At 38.7% G+C, this 17,832-nt stretch overlaps 1 protein-coding gene across 4 annotated transcripts in view; it reads right to left on the reverse strand.

The window, feature by feature from the left end:
• Positions 1-825: 825 nt before the first annotated feature.
• RAD50 (RAD50 double strand break repair protein) overlaps positions 826-17,832 on the reverse strand; it is a 70,726-nt gene continuing 53,719 nt past the window's right edge. For all 4 annotated transcript variants that reach the window (XM_027849163.1, XM_027849165.1, XM_027849162.1 and 1 more), the window contains 4 exons: positions 11,986-12,071; positions 10,501-10,643; positions 5,560-5,693; positions 826-1,181 (listed from right to left, as the gene is read on the reverse strand). In XM_027849163.1, the coding sequence (XP_027704964.1) occupies positions 995-1,181; positions 5,560-5,693; positions 10,501-10,643; positions 11,986-12,071 (550 nt within the window). In that variant the 3' untranslated portion in view covers positions 826-994. The remainder of the gene's footprint in view (positions 1,182-5,559; positions 5,694-10,500; positions 10,644-11,985; positions 12,072-17,832) is intronic.

Raw genomic sequence — 17,832 nt, forward strand, 5'->3', positions numbered from 1 at the left:
TGTAATTATCAAATAGTTTAAAAAAAAACAAAACAACAAATTCACAGACCCCCAAGTTAACAAGCCCTGCACTAGACCCTGAATAGTGTTTTCTAAATAACACACATCTTAGTTATTTCCTGCCACGTAGTAATTAGCAGAAGGGGGGTAGCTGAGGTGCCCATAATAGTTCTTCCTCTGGTTTTCACTATAAGTGAAGAGGAAATGCATCTTAATCAGTTGGAATCAACTAATGAAGTTATGTTTTTGATAACATTAAATTATATAATTTTAGTTGCTCAGGACTATTCTAGTCTACTAAACTATCGCTGATCTTGCCTACCAGTTGGGTACCTCCCAAGAGGGAAGTTCTTTTCTTGGGTAACCTACAGAATACAGGATGGTTTCTACTTCCTGCCAACAACAATGCAATTCTCCTCTAGGTCCCTTTGAACACCCATTATGGAGCTATACATGTACATGCAGATAACAGATACATATCTGAAAGAGCACAGAGACTCCCAGTTCAGAAAACAGTTCAGCAAACTTGCAACAACTCCATAGCACTTGGTTATTTTCAAAGCACTTTTGTACATAATGATTTTAATTCAAGAAACAAACACCAAGAGAGGTGAGCAGGATGGATACTTCAGAACTCCCACTTTACTCATGAGGAAACTGAGACTCAGAGAGGGGAAGGCACTTAGCTAAGGTCACACAGAAAGTAACTGGCAGAACTGCGATCAGAAGCTCCCAGGGGATGGCTTTACCCTACATTCTACTGTATCTACTGGGTCTAAAATCCCAGTGAGGTATTAAAAAAATTAGGAAACAAGACAAATACCATTTAAAATTAAACTTGTCATTTTTATTACACTCAAACTACACAGAAATGTTCAGAAGCTCAGGCCTAGGCTGCTTGAGGCAACTAGCAGGTTCTTGTCATTCCTGCTCATCAAAAAACAGTGCTTCCATTGCAGAGACACTCTCAAAGGGAGAGTTACTTAGAAAGACTTTAATGAACGTAAGAGCCCAGGGAGCTGACACTGCATTTGATTATCTCTGAGCACTGGTCAATGTTCTTTCTAATCCTGTAGAATTTCTCCACATACTCAGAACGACCCAAAAGCTCCACAAAGTCTTCATCGTGGGTGATCACAAGAAGCTGGAAGTTGCGCTGCTGGGAACGACTTTTTATTATTCTGGAACAAAATATTTACAACGAGTTACTGAAGGTACAAGAATCCTTTCTCCACAGTATGTCCTGCATACCCAGGAAGGCTCTTCCTTGCTAAGCCAAGTCAATAATGTCCCCCCTCAGACCGTTAATAGCCTTTTCCTTAACTCTCTACAATCCATGTTATGAGATATTACACGTGGGTGCCTCGTTCTGCTACTGGAATGTGACCTCTTTGAGGTCAGGGAATCAAATAGCAAGATTCTGAATAAATATTTGTTGTGTTGTACAGATCTGAGTAATAACTTTATGTCGTTCACAAAGTGTACCAGTGTGAATGATGTAATCATCATTCCCAACTAGTGTCTCTCAGTCTCTCCTGTTGGAAAGAAAGATGGGGGCCCCAGCCTCTAAGAGCCAGGTAATAGCCGAGATGAGGAAAAGGGAACATTTTGAAGTCTGTTGCTAAATCAGGATCACAGACTTATAGCTCATTTTACAATACAGGAAACAGGCCTAGAGCAGTTCAGGTGAGTTGCCCAAGGTCACAGAGATCTAAGTGTTAGGACCAAGATATAAACCCAGGTCCCCTGACTCCAAATTTACTAAGTCACACTGCCTCAAAAATCTGGCAGCTCCACTTGAATTCCAATTGCCCACAACAAAGTGGAGTTACTTAGTCATGAACTCCAGAAGTTCTGGCCCAGAAATTTCTAACCATTCTGAAGAGGTTAGGAGGCAGGAAAGAGACATTTAAATATCCAGCTTCATTTAACTCATAGCTTGGTCTCACTCATTCTCCTTGCTTCGGGAATTTCCCAGACTTGTCTGCTTTTTTTCTCTGGTGATGTTAAAAACAAAATTACAGATGATGGATGGGGGAATAACACAAGCTGTCCCCAAAGTTTTCTTAGGAGTTGGGCCTACTTAGAAATGAGTCCCAACCAGTTATCAGATGCATCTACACAGAAGATAGGTGAGTGGGCGGGTTGGGAAAATTTTTATACTTCTTTGTGGGGAGAAGCTGAACACATGGGTTAAGAAGCTTGCTGAGGTTTAGTGGGGCAACATGAAGTTTCAGAAAAATGCTAACCCATGTCACAGAAAGAGGTCTGAGTGGTGGCTGTCTTAGTCTAGAATACTGCACCCAAACACAGCCAGCACAAAACATGACAAATGGTGAGAGGATGGAGAAAGTTCTATCAATGACTATTCAGCAACTTGGAAGCACATCAATTGTCTTACCCTGTATGTCCCTAAAACATGGAGCTGTAGGCTAAGAGGAGATGCCCTGTCAAACACATACAACATCACCATTGGGAGAAGTGCAGGTAAAGACAATGACTACCTTTTGGGATGGATGTATTTCTAAAACACACATGAATAATATAACATACCCAGTATACATCTGAATATATGAAAAACAAGTTCTGCCCTCACCCCTCACAACACAAGTGACAAAAACGGTAACAATTTCATAATCTCTACTTAATATTACCATTTAAAGTTATGCTAATTCTGAAGCTGTGGTTGTCCACTGGATATACCATTAGATGCCATAAATGAATTATTGCTTATTTTCATTTTTCATCATAACCTTTTTTAAAATGGAAAAATATGTTTATTTTTGAGTATGTATGGTATTTCCACTGAAATTCTACTCTGATGCCTTATCCAGGGGCCAGCGGGGCACAAGTTCTAGTCTGGCAGATCCCACTGACCTGAGCAGGCCTTGCTAACTGCAGAGCTTCCTCACCACACATGCCACAGGATGATCAAATTTGTGACCACAACAACTCTCAGAGACCATTTACCAAGTTAAAGAGGGGCTATGATCTGCTGTGGGACAGAGTAACCATATCTATGAAATTACAGATCCTTGAAATATTAAAATATTTACAACCCCTATTGCCTCACCAAACCAAGAATTTCATTTCAAAATAAGGACTACGTATTTATAATTCCATTCATCTGACACAGAAAATACTTCAGCTCCCAACTTGGTAGAAACTGTAAAGCCTGTCTATTAAAGAGTATACTGTTAAATAAGGAAGGACAAAGGTTGTGTGTATGTCTTTGTGTTTGTCCACATTTCTCCCATTGACAGATATCTGGCTAAAGTGATCCAACTTTTTAATATTAAACACCATTCAGGTAAAATCAGCCCATCTTGGGACTATACAGTAGTGCATTCTACACTTTCCCATGGACATCCCCATGCAAAGAAATTCAATTCCATTCCATTCACCTAATATATTAAAATGCTAATTGGGTTCAAGTTAAGGCACCACAGGGTAATGGACAGTTGGGATGACCTGGGATCTCCATTTCTCTGATCCATCCTTGCTGTGTGTCACTAGGCAAGTCACCTAACCCCTCAGCAACCTAGGCAATTCTCTTAGACTCCAAGTTGTAGAGAAGTGGCTGATCTGCACTGATCAAGGGAAATTCCTCACTGCGAACTCCCTAATGCAATTAGGAAGGTCAGGACCAAAGAAGAAGAGTGGTGCTACTGTTCTGGGGACATACAACAAACAGTCCTTGCTTTCAAGGGACATAACATCTACAGGGAAGGAGGAGGAACAGACAGCATAACACCAATAAGTCTGTGGAAAAGTGGGGAGGGGAAGAGCACCAACCACAAGGAGTAAGAGGCTCTGAGGCAATCCTGGAAAGAAGACAAGATAAGGTCTGAAGGTCTAGGTAAGAAGCCAGGGTATGGTGGGGCAACCAATCTTGTTGATTCTGCTTCCATCAAGCCTCTCCTAGCACCCTCTTTCCTCTGCTCCCACACCCACCACTCTAACCCATCTCACCTGGAGGAGCGCCAGAGCTCCCTACTCATGTCTCTGCCCCCCAGCCCTAATTCACACCCATCTCTCATTATTGCTGTCCCCACCCTCAACACTCCCCCTTCAGTCTCAGGACAGGTGGGCTTTCCTGATCTCCCCAGCTGATGGCCAACGGCTCTTACTCTCCTTGATTCTTCTTATAGGGACAGAAATAAGGAACAAAACAGGGAACTCTTTGACAAGGAAACTCCCTCTATTGCTGTAGGGCAGCCTTTTTGATGTAAGTGATAGTTATAAGAGTTGCTCAGAGCACTTAGAGGCAAAATAACTTGCCCGGCCAGGGTCATGCAGCCTTTTTGTGCTAGAGCCAGGACTTGAACCCAGGTCTTCCTTCTGGCTCTGAGGTCACTTCTCTATCCATTATGCCACATCGCCTCTCATTTTCCTTGTACTATACTGATTTGTGCTTATGCTGCATTCCCCCAGTAGAACTAACATAAGAAGAGGAAAACTGAAGACAAAGAGAGCAGAGCACCTTGCACATAACAGGTGTTTGGTCTGAGGACAGGGGTCAGGGTGGAAAAGATGACCAAATGGTCAAGCAAACCCATTTAGAAAAGGAGAGTGTGGGGCAGGTAGGTGTACAGTGGATAGAGCATGCAGTGGATAGAGTGGATAGGCCCTATAGTCAGGAGGACCTGAGTTCAAATCTGGCCTGAGACACTTCCTAGTTGTGTGACCCTGGGCAAGTCACTTAACTTCGACTGCCTCAAAAATACAAACAAAAAAAAAAACCTGGGGAGACTTAGTAAATTGCTGTAGAATGAAGCAGAACCTGGGGAACAATTATACAATGACTACAAAACTGTAAAGGAAAAGAACATTAAAAGATTTAAGAACTTTATCTAGAAGACTGATTATGAAACATAGCCCATCTCTTGACAAAGAGGTCAAGATGGAATACAGGTGCGCAATGAAACATATACTTTCATACATAACCAATGTATGAATTTTTTTTTTCTGCTTGACTATACTTAATTGTTACAAGGAACAGTTTTTAACCTTTTTTTTTTTTGGTGGGGTGGGAATTAGAGAATAGAGATGCAAAGAAAAAGAAAGGAACATCAATGAAACATTTTAAAATACACAGAAGAGTAGAAAGAAATTCAGAAGGGAACACAAATAAGCAAGGCAGTATTGTTATTATTATGTTAAATTTAATATATACTTTAAAACTAAAGCTGCATATAATAGATTCCCATTTTGATATACAATCCTCCTTTTCTGTGTGTACAAATACGTTCATGTTTTCTGATATTGGTCAAACTCATAAGGAAAAAAAAAGAAAAGAAACAGAGAAAAAAAAAAACGCAGCCTCTTTCTTGATGATGGCCTAATGTGTTGCCGTTAAGAAAAACATTAGCTGAATATATTTTTTAAGATTTCCAACAGTCAAACCTTTATATTGAAATGAATCAAATTCTTCATGAAGCCTATGTACAGTTTTCACTCAAAGCTTATTTTAAATGAGAACTTACCTTTCCTGATGTTATTTAAAAGTTATTGCTATAAAGTTACCACTGTCCCCTCCCAGTGTTAATAAACACTTACTCCACCAGGGCATGTGCAAGAGATTCAATGTTTTCTCTATCGAGGTTTGTTGTAGGTTCATCCAAGGCAAGAATGCCACAGTTCAAACAGAAGGTTTCTGCGAGGGCCAAGCGAATGATAAGAGAAGCAAGCACCTGAGGGAAAATCAATGGCAGTTAAAGTTGAGTCTGTGAGGTGTAAAGAAAGCCCCCAGAAGAAAAAGGTACTGGAATTTGAGCCTACAAGACAGACTCCTGCATTTTCAGCCTCAAGGAAATGTCACAAATGTCATTCCCAACCAAAGGGCCTTAGATGGTGACAGACCTCAACCAACATTCTGGATAAGTCAAAGTTCACAAGAACAGTATTCCAGTGAGGAGGATATACTGAGAATCTAATATACCAGAGAGGTAGGGTGATATAATGGAGAAAGCCAGCCTTGGAGCTAGGAGTACCTGGGTCGAAATCTTGTGTCTGATATCTACTGGTTGAGTAGTTCTGGACAAGTCACTTAATTCCTCAGTGATCTCCAGCAACCTCTAGGTTGCAGGACACTGGCTATACACCTCAGCGGAGAAAGTTTCCTCATTAGGAGTTCCCTACATCAATGAAATCATAGGTCCAGACAAAAAACAAGAAACCAAAGGAACTCCAAAACAAAACAAAATTGTGAAAAAAGCAAATGCTAAACATAATGCTAAGCCTCCCAAGATAAGGGTAAGATAAAAATAGTAGCTAATGGGAACCCACAAGCAGGTTCTTTTTAAGATCCTCTTGACCAGTGGTGTCAAACTCAAGTAGAAACTGGCCAATAAACTGTATATTAGGATCCCTGCAACCACATAATTGACTCAGAAAACCACATATTAACATTATCTATGTTCCATGTATTTTTATCAATTTTGTAAAATATTTCCCAATTATATATCAATCTAATTCAGGCTGCATAGCAGTGTTGTGGGTTGCATGCAGCTTTGGGCATTTGATATCTCTGCTCTAGACAATGGGGAGCCATTGAAAGATCTTTACTAAGGACAGTGACATGATCCTATTCACTAGAGGTAAAGGACTTGCCCAAAGCTACCCAGCTGTTGCTGCAGCTAAGCCACAAGCTCTGATGACTTGTCCAGTGCTCCTTCCACCATAGTAGACTGTCACTCAAGCTATATCTAACCACTAGCAAAACTCCTATTACATCACTCATTTCTGTTTCTCAATTTCCCTAAGAGTAGTTACTAAAAAACATCACTGAAATGTATGAGATAAAACAGATAAAAAAGCTCTTAAATCTGGAAGGGTCACTACATTTTCTTCACCCTAGCAGTCAGCAGTCTGCTTTGATGAAATACACAGTCTCTGGGTTAGAAAGGACTCTCTTAGTTCATAGTTATTTCTGATGGTAGCTCCTATTACTATTTTTCCTAGAGAACTGCTGTAGTTGTCCACTCCTCTTCACTTCCTTGGGAGATGGGGCTTCATTTATTTATAGCCATATTCCTGCCTTATTAGGAGGTTAGGGCAAATATTTCCAACTGCCCTTTAGCTGGAAACGTGTAGCTTCTTGATGAAGGCCCAACACAAACAGTGACTGAACTTGGCTGACATAAATGAGCAGTTATCTAGCTGAATGTATAAGTCTGATGACTTCATAGCCAATCTGAATAGAAGAGATGAAAATCCAGGTAAAAGTGTTTCTGATTTTGCTTCCATAAACCTATCTTTTATTTGTAAAAGTAAAAATATCAGATCAGAATTATTTTGCACTTAAATGTAAGGAGGAATTGGTTGTTGTAAGCTTCGGATAAAATTAGAAGTTTTCAAGCATCCAGTTGTTCATTTCCAGAGTTAAACCTCAATTCTTCTTCAGCTAAACTGAAAATGCAGAACACCTTTCCTGTTCTCAGAAGCTGTCTAAAGAAGGGAAGTTTATAAGCATTTATAAGCCAAAGTTCAGGACTTTTTACGAAAATAAAAACTCAGCCAATGTAGACAATAATCTCTGGATGTTTAAAAATTCTCTTAATAAAGGCTGAACACAAGCCACATGATCCAATGCTCTGCCAGACGGCAGAATTATATCTAAGTTGTAACATGTGGAAAGACTTCATAACTTCTCTGGGGAATCTATTTGCACATATATCCAGGAAGGTAAGCAGGCAAATTCCATTATATATACATACTACAGGCAACCATATGTCCTGGATTTTCCTAGACAGTTCCAAATTCAAGAAAGGAAAATAGGGTTCTAATGAGGTGAGGTAAAGGAACAACCATGATTTGGGAGTCAGAAAATATGATCACCACAGCCATGTGCATGTGTCTAGGAAGCTTGATAATTTCTCCCAGTGCATTTTAAACCATTTCTCATGCTGTCCTCAGCAAAGGGAAAAGGTTATTTTCTCTCTTTAAAGATTAAAAAAAAATTATAGTAGTATGTTACTATTCCAATTCAGGCAGAGACCAAGTATTTTAAATTCCAATTCTTCCAATAAAGTAGCATCACAGGTGCTACTTTATTGCCCTTTAACCTTTTACTTCTCTTTTACATTCTTTAATATTTGCCACTTCTCTCTTAAATGGTAGCTACTTGAACTGAACCCAGTGATGTACTCTATGCCAGATCCAATGATCACAATGCAGCCCTAACCTCTGAATTTCCATATGACTTCTCCCAGATATGCAAGCTAGTGCCTAACTCAGGCACCATGGAATTCATGCTAGAAGCAGAATCAATTATACCTTAACCTTACGGATAATTTTGTTAGGTCTTTAAGGGATGGTATTTATAGTTACCTCACCAAATGTGGGTGAAGCCGATGTACTGGAGACATCGTCTGCAAGTCTGAAGATTCAAATATGCCAGTGAGCACTCCTACTTTTTCAAAAGTTTCCTAAACCAGTAACAACCTCTAGAGATATAGTGAAGAGAAATGAGAAGATATAGTGGCAACAGGCACTAGACTTGGAGTTAAGAGGCATCAAATCCTAACTTGCATGTAGCCCTCTCAGTCTCAGTTTCCTCATCTGCAAAATGAAGGGCTTGGCCCTCATGGCCTTTAGGGTCCTTTGCGATTCTAACACTTTGAACTCATGATCTAATTCCCTTGCATGTCTATCTTGTAAACTTTTTTTGGTTACTGCTACTCATAATAGAGTTTTCAGTATCTTATGGCAGTTCACTTATGACTTGCTCCATTTCCTCGTCTGACTATTAACATGATAATTTCTTGTTTTTGTTGGTTTGTTTATTTTATATTTTTGCAGATGTTCATCCATTTCCATTGATGACAGGGTTAGAATCCCAGAAGATCTTGACAGTCTAGAGCACTGGACTAAGAGGCAGGAAAATTTAAAAAACAAAACAAAACAAAACAAAAGAAACAACCACAATGTGACTTCAGCTAATGAATGCACTAATGAAGGCACAAGTTTCTGGGGAGAAAGTGACAGCTCACATCTGGAGTGCTTTATTTAGTGCTCTATTCTGGGCATCCTAGTTTAAGAGGCTATTGATAAGAGCAAACAGGATGGTGAAAGGCCTTGAGTCCACATCATAAAGAAAACAGGTTAAAACCAATGGGGAGGTCTGTATCCCAAAAGAGACAAAAAAACAAAAAAGAAAAGGACCTACATGTACAAAATATTTATGGAAGCTCTTTTTTGAGGGTAAAGAATTAAAAATTGGGGGATGCCCATCAATTGGGGAATGGCTGAACAAACTGTGGTATGTGATTATGATGGAATCCTATCGTACTATAAGAAATGATAAGCAGGATGCTCTCAGAAAAACCTGGAAAGACTTGCATGGGCTGATGCAAAGTGAAATGTACTGTGTACAAAGTAACAGCATTATTGTTAGATGATCAGCTGTGAATGACTTAGCTATTCTCAGCAACACAATGATCCAAGACAACTCTGAAAGACTTATGATGAAAAATGTTATCCATCCCCAAGAAAGAACTGATGGTGTCTGAATACAGATTGAAGCATAATTTTTTTTTTTACTTTATTTTTCTTGAGTTTTTTTTTTGCCTATGTTTTCTTTCACAACATGACTATTACAGATATGTTTTGCATGACTACACATGTATAACTATATTGAATTGCTTGCTTTCTCAATGGGGAGGGGTGGAGAAGAAGGAAGGGAGAGAATTTGGAACTCAAAGTTTTAAAAATAAATGTTAAAAATCGTTTTTACACATAACTGGGGGAAAATAAAATATTAAATAAATTTAAAAAAACAACAACAACCAAAAAACCCCAAAAACCTATGGGGAGGTTTAGCCTGGAGAAGAGATGACTCAGAGGGATATCAGAGTTGTCTTCAAGTATCTGAAAGGAAGTCATGTGGAAGAGGGATTTGAGGTGTTCTGTTTGGTCCCAGAGGGCAGCACCAGGAACAATGGAGGTTTGGTGTCAAGAACACCAACAATTAGAGCTATTCCAAAATGACGTGTGCTCTCTCAGGAGGGGAGTGTTTCCCCTTCAGTGAAGGTCTTCAAGCAAAGGGCTGGCACTGGGGATGTCATGGGAGAGATTCCTTTCAGATATGGCCTGGACTGAGGCTGCTGAGGTCTCTTCCAACTCTAAAATTCTGTGATTCTGGGAATTCTCAGTTTTGCGAGCATTTAAATTTTGCAAATTGCTTTACATACATTATCTCCCTTGATTCTCACAACCCTGTAAGAGAGATATTATTATTATCCCCATTTTATGGGCAAGAAAACTAAGACTCAAAGAGTTTAAACAACCTGACCAGGGTCACCCAGACGGCATCAGAGGGGAGAGTAAAATCCAGATTTCTCCTGCCTCCAAGTCCTATGCTCCTACCACTCATACTACCTACCCTCTCTAGATCGGAATTTAGATTTCTCATCTTTGCTTGGAAAGAATCACAATTTCCCTTTCCCCCCTTTTACTCTATCTTTATATGTAACTGCTAAAACAATTCTATATACCTACCTTTTGCCCAGCACTGCACCGTCCTCGCATATCCAAGGCTGTATCTCCTTTTATCATTACTACTCTATAGTTGTAATTCCTCCTTTTGTCAGAAGCTGATACGTTTTCATCTGTATCAGACCGAATTTCTATGTATTCAATATCTGATATAGTAAGAAAAGAGTTTGAGAGAAAAAAAAAGAATGTTTTTCTTGAAGAGAATATTAAGCAGTATGGGAATTATCTAAAATAACAGTAGCTCCCTAGACCTCTAGGATCAAATATAAGCGCCTCTGTTTAGTTTTTAAGGCCATTCACTCCCTGACCCCAGCCTAACTTTCTAGCTTCACTGAACATTATTCCCTTCCTGCACTGATACACCAAATTTGCCTTCTCTGTTCCATGCATGTGATATGCCATCATTCCTTGTCTCAGTACCTTTGAACAGGCTGCCCTCATGCCTGGAATGGAATGCCCTCCTCACCCCCAGTACACAGAATCCCTCTCTTCCTTCAAGATACAGCTCAGGCAACATCTTCTACATGAAGCCTTTCTGCCTTCCCAAAATACCTTGTTTGTTTCGTTTACGTCCACATATGGTTAAAGATGTACTTGTCTTCCCCATTAGGACATAAGCTCCTTGTGTGAAACTATTGCTTCATGCTTTGTATTTATATCTTCAGAGGCTACCTTTTGCCTGGCACACAGTATGCACTTGGTTGATTGAAAAAATTCCTGATTGATTTTAGACAGGTTAGATGACAAATGATGTAATTAGTTTTAAGTAGCATTATTAAAGTGGCACTCCATGTCAAGTTCAAAATAAAACATTTTTATGCTTCTCTTAAAATATGGAGCTGAATCTTTTTAAAACTGATTGCCAAAGTCAGGAAGTAGTAGTCACAAGATACCAAAAATAAGGTCAGGGAATGGGGCGCCCTTTTTGCCCTAAGTTCCACTATCAATTTACTCATGATGGCTTTCTCCTTATCTGAGTTAAGCTTATCCATATCTACATTCTTCAAAAGAAATTGAACCCAAACCCTTTTTTCCTATTACAGCTCGGGCTAATTGTTATTTGCATCATAGCCAAATTATGTAAAATCTGACCAGGTTGTGAACAGAAAATTTTGCCTTATCTTCTTGGTAGAGGATCATACCAAGATAAGAAGTCTTATGAATTCTCAGAAAGAAAGTCAGTGGGAAAGTCAGAAGTAATAATGGAAAGGGAGTGATAAAGAAGACGCAACAGGAGAGGAGTAGCAATGAAGGAACAGGGCCAGTCCAAAGCCATGGAAAATGAAGAGCCTCCAAAATAGTTCATCTTAAATGTTATATAATATAGATACGACTTTTCACTTTAGCTGGAGTGTCAATAGTGCCAGAAATGGCACAGGAGTGTGGGAAAGACAACAGGAAGTTTGGATGAAACTCAGGGAATGGTTAGAGTAAAGCTGTTAATTGTGGAATAAGACTCCTGATAAAGAGTATTAACTGAATAATCACCTTGGCCTCGGTAGGTACTTCGCCAGAGATCACGAATAATTTTATTGATTTCTTCCATTTTCATGCTATGAAACTTCATTATTGCACTGAGAAAAGAAAATAATTTGCCAGTAAAAAAAAATTAATATCATGAAACTCTCATTATAAAACAGCTACATCAATTTTATTTCATTCATTTATTTATTTATTTCATTTCATTCATATTAGAAGTCTCCCCTCATTCCAAGAAATCTTAAATTGGTCAGCTTTGTTCCAGGGACCAGTGAATCAGCTAAGAAACTAATTTTATTAAGTCGCTTCTTTGGTGTACATTATAAACATTTTACAAAGTATATTTATTCCTTTAAAAAGTTTACCTAAGTTGTGATAAGTTGTTGGAGGAAAAGAGAAAGGTGTCTGATAAACTTCTCCCACTTACCACTGGTGTAAAGTACAATAACTGCTTGTTGAACAGTCTTTCTAGGGTTGGAACCAGGTCAGGAGGAACTAAGACATAGCTAATTCTAATTCACAGGCCAAGTCCCTGAGTTATCAGTCTCTATTACCATATACTGAAGCTAAGCAAAGAAGGACAGAAATCATACCATAGTTCATCTTGTATTTAAGAGTCTCAGGACAACAGCTCTCATAACTTCTCCAAACTAGAGTCTAGGCTGTTGGGGCTCCTGCAGGGATCTCTGCCTTACTGTCACCAGTAGGTGAGGGATCTCTAATTTTCAAATCATTAACATGGAGAAGACCACCACTTAACATAAAGCAGATCATCTGCCTATTCTGCTAACTAAGCAAAGGGAACAATTATTAAAAAGAGTAAAGTGTTATGATAGCGTCAGGATTTCACATACTGACAGAAGCACAAAGGAGAAATTTCCTTAAGGGCAGAAGAAGCTGACTGACATGCAGTGGTACAAGTCAGGCTTCCAGGGGTTGTTCCTGGAGTCCCCAGCTCTGCTGCCTTCCCCTCTTCACTTAGATAAAACCTACATAGCTTCAGTTTTTGTTTTTTTGGTTTTTATCCCTAACGTTCTGGTCTGGGTCTTTTAAATTTTTTGTCATTTGGACAACCTGGTCAAGCTGAGAAGTTGTGATACAGAAGAGATGATACTGTTTAGAGGATGAAGGTGTTTCAGATGCCAAAAAGTAAACCTCAAACATCTGTATAGCTAATCCCAAATATCACATGCTATTCAGTTGTGATAAATATTCCCCATTTGTGTTAAGGCACATCTTCTCAATTTCATTTGGTAACTGATAGGTTTTCAACTCAAAAGAAAGGAAAAGATAACTACAAAACTGAAAGTGATGTGACTGGTTGCAATGAAACTTTCCAACTACATGTCACCTTTCAACAAAAGATCCTCAGGTTTCTTTGGACAACTTAAGAATTTTACAAATATTACACACTATCGTGCCCCAAAGGCAGACAATACTCTCAGGGTAAAATGTAGACCAAGGATGTGAGGCGGACCTTACTTCCATAGCAGGTTTCTTATCTGATTGCACAAAAATGAAACTTAACTTTATGCTACTTACTTCGGCAAAATCATTTCATGATCTTTTGATTCACCAGCAAAAGAAACAAGAAATGACTCAACATAAAATACATTTTAAATATTATCAGATGAAGGATTATAATGCAAATTATAAAAAGAACTGGAAAAAAAAGCAAATGACTAAAACCCACACTCAGCTTGTTGATGAGGATGTCATCTGTTGCCTTATAATCACCCACGTTTTCTTACTTGTGGGGAGAAAAGTTTTTTTTGGGGGGGATGGGACAATCATGAAAAGGGACTTCCTATACCTTTTATACCATGAATCTAATATTTTAAAATACAAATTAATTCATTCAAACTTTAAAAACAAATCTACTTCAGCTAACACTGAAACTCAATTTATACATGGTAGAAATAAAATCCTTCTGTTCCCCTCTCATTCTTACCATGGATATGAAATGTTACAGACTTCAACATTAGAATAGGGGTGGGGGAAGAAGGGAGAGGCACTGATTTTTTGCACTTGAAGCTGCTTGGAGATGAGATTATTTAATAATCAGATAGATTCCAAAGAGAATCTCAGAGATCTAGTGAGGCCTGGTATGACTTAAATACTTGAAAAAATGTTGTGAAGTCTTAAAGAAAAACCTACAATTCAGAACAATACTGTATTAGCAGAAGTAAACTGGCTATACAACTCAATCACTTTATTTACTGAGTGAGTGTAAGACTGGAATTGAAGATGAGGGGAAAACAGGTGAATAAGACATATTCACTTCCCTGGGGGATTTTACATAGTCTAACAGGAATGAGAAGATGAACTCACAGATACCTATAATACCAGGCAGAAAGCAAAGTACAGGAAGGGTATATAGAATGCTATGATTGCTTAGAAGGAAAGATCACACTAAAGCTAAGGGGTAGCAGGGGGGAGGAGGTTTCCTAACTAACTTGTTCAACATATTCATTAGAGAGTGGCATGCAGGATCAGCTAGAAGATAGAGGTACTACTTAGGTTAGTGTTATAAACTGGGGAAAGGCTAACAATAAAATAACAGCAATAGTTGCCATTTATATAACATCTGATGGTCACAAAGTGTTTTACATAATCTCACTTGACCATCAACAATTCAATGAAGAAGATAATGCAAATATTATCATCCCTATTTTGGAGATGGGGAAACTGGTGAAGTGACTTAATGCACTCCTAAAGCTATGAAGTCAGAGCCAGCATCCAAAGCTGCATCTTCTGCGCCCAAATATACTGCTGTTTCATATTGTATGATGATCAACCGTGAAAGATTTAGCTATTCTCAGCAATACAATGATACAAAGATCTTATGATGAAAAATGCTATCTACCTGTAGGGAAAGAAATGATGAACTCTAAATGCAGACTGAAGCATTCTTTTAAAACTTTCTTTATTATCCTTGTCTTTTTTGGTCTCTGTTGTCTGTTGCAATATGGCTAATGTGGAAATGTTTTACATGACTGCACACATACAAATTATATCAAATTGCCTACCTTCTCAAGGGGAGGAAGGGAGGGTGAGAATTTGGAACTCAATTTTTAAAAATGAGTATTAAAAATATTTTGTTTACATGTAATTGAGAAAAAAAAATAAACAACATAAAAAAGTATATGGCTGTTTACACCACATCACGCCACCTCTTAGGATGGTGGGCATGGTCACAGGGAATGGTGAGATGGTGGGAATCATCTCAAGCAAGGAGGGATCACATCTCCCTGCAGAGACCAATGTTTTTCACATTTCTATAATATAATACTTTCCTAAGTCCTTAAATGTGTGTTAAATTCAAGGCACTATGCTAGTATTATAAGTCTTCTTCCTTTTCCAATTCCTAGGCAAGCTATGCTTGTTTGAAACAAGGAGTCTAGTGATTATTCAGGCTATACCGGCTCCCTGAAACATTTATATATTTCATTGACAATACAAAAAGGGCTATATCAAATAGTTAACTTTAACAAGCAGATATGGAAAAAAATGTGGAAAGAAATTTATTTCCTTCGGTGAGTTAGCCAGTCAACAAACATTTATTGCTTACTATGTGCTAGGCAGTGTCTTAATTGCTGGGAATATAAATGCAGATATAAGTAGGTCCTGACCTCAAGGTCACATTCTAATGGAAAAGGTATGTAAAGAGATATATTTGGAGTAGATGGAAAGTAATCTAAAAGAAAAAGGCATTAGCAAATGTGGGGACAGGCCACCTAAAGAAGGATGGATTTGAGCTAAGTCTTGATGGAAGTCAGGAAAAGCAGGAGGTATAACCTCGGAGAGAAAGCATTCTAAACTGAGAAAAGCTAGTGAAAGGGAATGGAGGGAGGAGATGGAGTGTCATCTCCAGGGAACTAGTAAGTAGGACAATGTCAATGGATCATGGAGTACCTGCAAGGAATAAAATATAAGAATGGAAAGGTGGGAAGGGGCCAGGTTGTGAAGAGCTTTACATATCAAAGACAAGAATTTATACGTAATCCTTCAGGTAACAGGAGACAACTGAAGTTTATGTAACAGGGGAGTGATATGGTCAGACTGATGCTTTAAAAAAAAATCACTTTCACAGCTGAGTGATGATAGATTAGAGAGGGGAGTCATATGAAGCAGAGAAACCAGTGAGAAGGCTAACAGTCCAGATGTGAAGTGATGAAGGCCCATATCAGGGTGGTTGCTGTGTGAGTGAGGAGAAAGGCCTATATACAAGAATGGTTGTAAAGATAGAACAACAAGATTTGGTAAAGGATTAGACATCTATTGGATGAGTGAGAATAAAGAGGTGAGAATGACACTAAGGTAACAAAGCAGGGTGTCTGGGAGGATGGAGGGTATCCTTGACACCTAATAGGAAAAGCTGGGAAAAGAAGAGTTTGGATAAAAAGATAAGGTGTTCTGTTTTGGACAGGATGATTTGAGATACCTGTAGTTTACTCAGTTCAAAATGTCCAAAAGTCAGTTGGTGGTAAGTAACTGGACTCAGGAAACAGACTAGAACTGGATGTATAAATCTAGGAGTCATCCACATAGAGAAGAAAATTGAATTCACGCAAGTGGATGAACTAAAAAAAGCAGAAACAGTAGTATATGAATGTAATGGAATACTATTGTTTCATAAGAAATGATGAGCAGGTAGACTTCAGAAAACCTGGAAAGACTGAGATAGTATAGAGAAAAAAGAGAGCACTTGTGAACACCCACAGATAGTGGGCAAAACATAGATGAAAAATTAATAAAGGAGACTGAGGAGGACAGGTAGAAAGAGAAGCAAGTGAGAAGCATTAGGAAAATCTAGAGAGGAGAGTGTAGCAAAACATTGTCTTAGAGATATTATAACACTCAGAGGTTTAAAAACACATGTCATCATAGTGTAGGTAACAGGATTATAGAACTAGATCCAGAAGGGTCCTTAGTGGCCACTCAGTCCAGTAAATTTTAGAGGTAAAGAAGCTGAGCCCCAGAGAGGTTTCGTAATTTCCCAAGGTCATTGAGGTAATTCATGTCAGAGATAAGCTGTGAGACCAGGTCCTCTGGCTCAAATCCCGCAAAGAGGTCAAGAAAGGTCAAGACTGAGAAAAGGCTCTGAGATTTGGTGATTAAGAAATCACTGGTGATTTTGGAGACAGCAGTTTCAGTTAATGATGTCTAGGCATCATTCATTTATTCACAAACATGTATGAAAGACCCATCCTGTGCAAAGTATAGTGCTAGAGACTGGAGAGATAAATTAGGTAAGAAATTCATGAAGTTTACAGTAAGAGGATAGTACATAAATACAAACAGTTATGATAAACAACATTACATGATTAGTGCACTAGAGAACTGCAAAATAAAGTGCTATGCAAGGTCAAAGAGTGAAGGTCACTCTTAAAGGGTTGTTGCTTGTCCTCTATCTGGTATATGTAGGGCCCTTCCTATCTTGTCCTACAAAAACTTGTGAGACAGAAAAGAAAATTTGCTCTTTTATTAGTACGCCAATTTCAGGCTGAATATTAACTGATACACTACAGACCCCAAAGGCGAGGGGGGAAATGGACACAATGCAATGGATTTTCCTTACATATACATTTAGACTTCAGATTCTCTGACCACTGGTTATACTTAGTCTCAGTGATTTTTCTGATGATTACTAATAACAGATACTAATCAGCTTTTCTTAAAAATGCAAAGCTAATTTCCTGCGTTACCTTAAATAAACACACAAACGCAACACTACACTGAATTCAAGCTTAACTTTCTAAGAGGGAAAAAAGGTTAACTGGGGCCATGTTTTCTTGAGGAGAGAAAAGCTGCATTCAGTGTTTGCAGGAAAACTTGTATAAAAAGGGGCTGCTG

This window comes from Vombatus ursinus, unplaced genomic scaffold, assembly GCF_900497805.2.
Source record: "Vombatus ursinus unplaced genomic scaffold, bare-nosed wombat genome assembly UNPS02007284.1, whole genome shotgun sequence".
In the NCBI taxonomy this organism is placed as follows: domain Eukaryota; kingdom Metazoa; phylum Chordata; class Mammalia; order Diprotodontia; family Vombatidae; genus Vombatus; species Vombatus ursinus.